Source organism: Athene cunicularia, assembly GCF_003259725.1.
Source record: "Athene cunicularia isolate RWA chromosome 7 unlocalized genomic scaffold, athCun1 chr7_part1, whole genome shotgun sequence".
In the NCBI taxonomy this organism is placed as follows: Eukaryota; Metazoa; Chordata; class Aves; order Strigiformes; family Strigidae; genus Athene; species Athene cunicularia.
The window spans coordinates 13,312,270-13,317,656 of NW_020799107.1; the positions used below are offsets into that span (position 1 = coordinate 13,312,270).

Genomic DNA, 5,387 nt, shown 5'->3' on the forward strand with positions numbered 1-5,387 from the left:
GGGGCCGCGCCCGGCCGGAGCGGGCGGCCCCGCAGGCGGACAGGGAGAGGCCGGCACTGCGGGGAAGCCTGCGGCTTCCCTCCGATCACCCTGCCTCGCCGCCAAAACCCAACGCCCCACCTAACACCCCCTACTCAGCGCTGTCTGACTGCACCTCTGCAGAAATCCCGACGTTTCAATCAGCTGCCGCAGATACACACTGCCTCTGCTCCGAGTCTGCTATAAACTTAACTGTCATACGGCAGGGATTTTCAGTAATCAGCCTTTTGAAGCTGCAGTATTTCTCGGAAAGCACCGTTTTAAGTCCTCCTGTGCATCGTACCTCTATGAACACCAGCAAGTGTCCGCAGAATGCCTGGCACCACACCTACGATTATCTGCAGCTAAAGCTGTAAAATGAGACTTGCTCCGTCCCGCAGGCAGTCCAATCCCAGGCTGCCGGCCGAAACGGGAAAGCTTACAGGGAACGGGGGCCCCACCAACCTTCTCTGTGAAACACCTTCTCTAGAAACTTAATAGCTTTTAAGTACATTCCAGGGCAAGCTACTTTTGTCAGCTGCAAGAGCTGATCTTAGCAGGCAGCCTAGCGACACCAGTTACATTCTATCCAAAGTCCAAAGCAGTGAGACAGTTGCAACATTCCTCCAAAAGGACTTTACCCACCATACTTCAATACAAAATAACCACACGCTACCCAGATACATGCAACTCAACAAGATCTGCTCTCTATTCAAGTGTATAGGCCCTCCCACATTGCAGTCGTGTTATCAATCCCCAAAAAATTCGTTTGAACTACCTACAACATTCAGGCACACTGGAAAAGTAACGTTAGAAAGCAAACAAATCAAAATAAGCAATCAGAAAATGTCTCAGTTACAAGCTATATAAACATATTTAATACCCTCTTTGCTGATCTTAAAATTGAGCTTATTTTCTGAAGGATATCAAGACTTTTCCCCCCCCTCCCATTTCCACACCCTACCCCAAAGTAACTAGCTCCCATCCTCCCAGAACAGCCCCAACATCTTCTCTATACTACGCACCTTATTCAGTCTACGGTATTTCTGCTAGAAGCAAAAGAAAACAGTTATTTTTACTTAGTACAGCCTCGCTTTAATTTGCAGTGACTATTAGGCAACCATTTTTTATTAAAAAAAAAAAAAAAGAACCTGTCTTCATTCCCACTAAAAACAGGATTTTGAAGATAGGAAGGAATATCAAGTTCCTGCTGATACTCTGAGGATGCATCAATTTCTTAAAAAAAATAATCATACCTTGCTTTAATCACAAACATACATTTAATCAGTTTTGTTATAACATAAAACTAGAAAAGCAAAATTTTCCCACTATGTTTAACACCCCACCCCTTAAAATGGTAATACACTGCAATTTAAAAGTTACTCTGCTAATATGGGGATGAAGAAGGTAGAAAAAAAGCTATTAATACATCAGATAGAAATGGTTAAGTTGATTTAAAAAAATATTTTTCCCCTTAAAACTACCTTTTTTTTAAAAAAAAAAAAATAATCTTCTCACCTGTGAGGATCGTCTTCCTTTCCTCTTGTAGTCTTCCACATCTCTCTCTTCCTTAAGAGCAGCCATTTTGGAAGGGTACTCTAACTCAGCCTTTCTTTTAGATCTAGGAAACCTAGAAAACAGGTTGGATAAGTCAGTACTTACCCCAATACCTGTGAAGCAGGGCCTTCTCTGGCTGCAACGCACGGGCGTGGCTTTAGGAGGAAACAGAGAGGGGTCAAACTAGAAAAAAAAAAATCTAAGTATTTAAAAGGGTAAAAATCCTCACTCTTGTTTTGCTCACAATTAAGAGCTGCAGAAGGAACATCTGCTATCCTAATAAAGGTCTTTTTACAACTGTTGGAATAACCAGATACAGACTAATGCTAAAATCTGCAGAAAACAACCTATTGTTGATTTTTGTCTTACATAACTATCACGAATACAACTTGTACAGGGCAAGCAAATTCCCCTTTGATAGCCAAGCCCATTACATAAATCAAATTCTACTTCTGTAGATTTAAAAACCTCAAACATTTAACATTTTGTAAATACCACTTATGAGAATTATGTGTAATCTATTGTAAATCAGTGATCCAGCAGCCTGGAACTAAAATGCTAGAGGATGTGTTAAATGTTTTTTGTACTGAAAAATACTTTCCACTAACACCAGTGCAAAATCCTTTACCGATTCTATTCTTGCAACATCAGAAATTTTAAGTTGATCCTCAGCAATCTGTAGCACTAGTCATCTGCATTACTTCTGCTTCCAAGTGAGCTATTTCTACCCTGTACTCTGCATTTACATGCCCAACTTGTCACAATAATTGGGAAGTCATGTACATATCATTACAAAAATCAAGTACTTCACAAGATAAGCTCAGTAAATGAATCCATACCTAAGCATTCAAACAAAGAAATCCAATTCCCTTTAGCCTTTATTACTTCAAGTTTTCTGAGATCATTAAGTTACTTATCATATTGTATTACTATCTTTGGCTACAATTCAACACTACTTCAGATGTTTCTTGAAACTTTATTACAGTAGCCAAAATACAACACTGTCAACTAGATAACATGCTTCTGTAAAACTACATTTGTGCCCGCTGAGATCACTGATATTTACTATACAATCAGGTATATTTTCGTGGGGGGTTTGTTTGTTTGGGTTGTGTGGGGTTGTTTTTGATTCCTGGAAATACTGCATAAGGAAAGGCAGGCCGATCTCTATTACTGGCCAATATGTACTGTTATTCAGAGTGGAAATTATTATTTACTATGTTAAAATCTAGACTCAAATTTAAACTCAACTGTGAAATCATGAGTACCATGATTTAATGCATTAACAATTGTAAAGGTTTTATGAAGCAATATCAAAGTGTTTGTATTACTTTCAGTTTCTTTCCACAAAATGTTAAATCTTCTCTTCAAATCCTTTAAATCAAACATCAGTTTGACTTAAGAGGCATTAAAATACTGAGATTTTCAATTCCTTACCTTCTTACCGTCACAGAAGGTAAGAAACAGAATGTTAAGAATTCCAGGGCTTTTAAAAAATAGCTGTATGGCAAAATTCAAAATTTGGTAATAGTTAGGGAGGAAAGCGATAAGCCTCTTTAAATACTTTAAGGGATTGCGTACTTTTCATTACTATCTGATTTTGTCACCTACTGCTTTTCCCAGTGAGGCTCCATGCTGGCCAATATAAAGCTCTCAGGCATGGTCTCTGCCATGATGGCTTCTGAAGGCCATGGCGGTCAAGAGTTGTCTTTGCTAATGCACATCATCAGCTGAAGTGGAACACAGCCCTGTTCAGCTCCATTCCTACTTTGCTCCATAGAAAGTTGTTTTAAAAAGCTGTCAACATTAGCTTTTTTTATATTTAACGTCAACAGAAAATTCTATTCAAATCTAAATAAAAATATTCAGAACATCAGTTAAACTGCTATTGAAACACTTGTATACTGCAGGTTAACTACAGAACTGAAAGCAGTCTCAAAACAAATCTGTTATGATGAGAAGAAAGTCACCAGAAGATGCCTCATTATTCAAAGGAACTTATAATGCCACTGCATCTCTTAGAGAGACAACAAGGCAACAGGCAAAAGAGACATTCCCATGATGGCAGTTTACCTGTCCCTTCAGAATACTATGGAGATGTACTGGTCTTTCCTGTAAATAGCTGGAGTTGGACCTAATGTACATATAGCATATCGTGCCAAACCTAAGAGTTAAAGCAGCAAAAACCAGATTTTCAGCTCTAAATGGCAGTTTGTTCTCAACACCAATAGGAATGTCTGCTGGGAAAAAAAACAAGAAGATATTAGCTTAATAACTTATGTGATGGGTTTCCAAGCTTTACTGAAGCATGTTCAAATGCTTTGAACTCACCATCCCTCCCAGTTGTCAAACTATCCAACAACCCTGAAACAGCTAAAAAAATTGCTCACATGTTAGTTATTTTTAGCTGTTTTTCTAAGGGATTCAGTTTCTTCTCTGCTTTTACTGTAGAAACAGAAACTACTGTGACCTGTTAATTCCTCTATCCTCAATTTTGTACGGTTTCATCTTGCAATGAAGGGGGTCAATATAAAAAAAAACAAAAAACACAACCACCACACAAAAAAACCTGCACCAGTTTTGCTCACCATACTTTAAATGCTTGAGCAAAAACTTAGATTTTGAGGAGAGAGTAAAGAAACTCAGTGGGGGGATATCGTGACAGTATTTCCCTCCAGATAGAGTGTGGATGAGTGCCCTAGCCTGTCTTTGATCTCGACTTCATTCAAGTTGAGGAAAATTTGAACCAAGGTTTGTGCCGAGACTGCTTCTTCGTGTTGCCTACCAGGATCATGGCAGCATCCCACCCAATGTCGTGACTCTTGTGCATGTGTGGTTGGGGGAGCGAAGAAAGGGAAGAGAAGCGCAGAGAGCTTTGTACGATGCTTTCCCTCACCTCCCCGGGCAGCAAAAGCTCGCTACACGTGCTAACGCCCCTCAGAAAAGAGGGTAGCGGGCCGGGAGGGAAGTTAGGGAGGTGCTGCAACGTGTACCAGCATTCCTCGGCAAGACGCAGCGTACAACACTGAACGACCTTAATACCTTAAAAGTCTGTTCCCAGAAAAATGAGCGGGAAAAGAATACCCCTAGCGCACTACTCCGGGTAGCTTACGTGGAAGGCCACAGGAAGGACAGAACAATGACACACGCACATGCGAGAACCGCCTCCCCAGTCTCGCCCGAATACGCAGTTAAGTGCTTCGGCATCGCGCAGAATAAGATGGGGACTCCGCTACTCCCGGCCTTATCTCAAGCCGAGGGCCAGGCCTCCCCCACCCACGCTCTGGAGCGCAGCGAAATGGCGGCCACAGTCGCTGTGCCCGAGGGGCCGCAGGGCGGAAGCGCAGCCTCTCCCGCACCCTCCCTCTTCCTCCCAGCGGCCGCCATTGCGGGCTAATGCGCCATGTCGCAGGGAAGAACGGCTCCAGAGCGCGGCAGAAACGCAACAAGGAGGCGGCGGCCGCTGCGGGACGGCCCCGGGGACCGCGAGGGGCACCATTACGTGCCCCCCCACCCCGCCTTCCAGCCCACTGCGCCCAGCGCTCCCCCTTCCCGCCCGGGGGCTCTGGCGGTCGGTTAAAGCAGCTCTACCTCCGCGGGGGGCGGGGGGGCGGCCGCTCCACCTCCCCTTCCACCCTCGCCTCAGCTCAGCCTAGCGAGCCCCGCTCCCTCCGCGCGGCGGGCAGTTACCTCCATTTTGTGACCAGACTCGCCTCCTTCAGTACCAATATGGAGCCGAGAGGAAGAGGAGGGGGAGGGCGGAGGCGGGGTCACGTGGTGGGGGAGGCGGGCTCGGGCACCGCGCGGCGGGG

At 43.9% G+C, this 5,387-nt stretch overlaps 1 protein-coding gene across 8 annotated transcripts in view; it reads right to left on the minus strand.

Annotated features, from left to right (window-relative positions):
• HNRNPA3 (heterogeneous nuclear ribonucleoprotein A3) overlaps positions 1-5,381 on the minus strand; it is a 17,506-nt gene extending 12,125 nt beyond the window's left edge. For 6 of the 8 annotated variants that reach the window (XM_026852373.1, XM_026852372.1, XM_026852374.1 and 3 more), the window contains exons 1-3: positions 5,266-5,381; positions 1,537-1,648; positions 1,044-1,067 (exon numbers count right to left, since the gene is read on the minus strand). In XM_026852373.1, coding sequence (XP_026708174.1) covers positions 1,044-1,067; positions 1,537-1,602 — 90 coding nt within the window. In that variant the 5' untranslated portion in view covers positions 1,603-1,648; positions 5,266-5,381. The remainder of the gene's footprint in view (positions 1-1,043; positions 1,068-1,536; positions 1,649-5,265) is intronic. The other 2 variants (XM_026852376.1, XM_026852378.1) reach the window with 2 other exon arrangements.
• Positions 5,382-5,387: the final 6 nt, after the last annotated feature.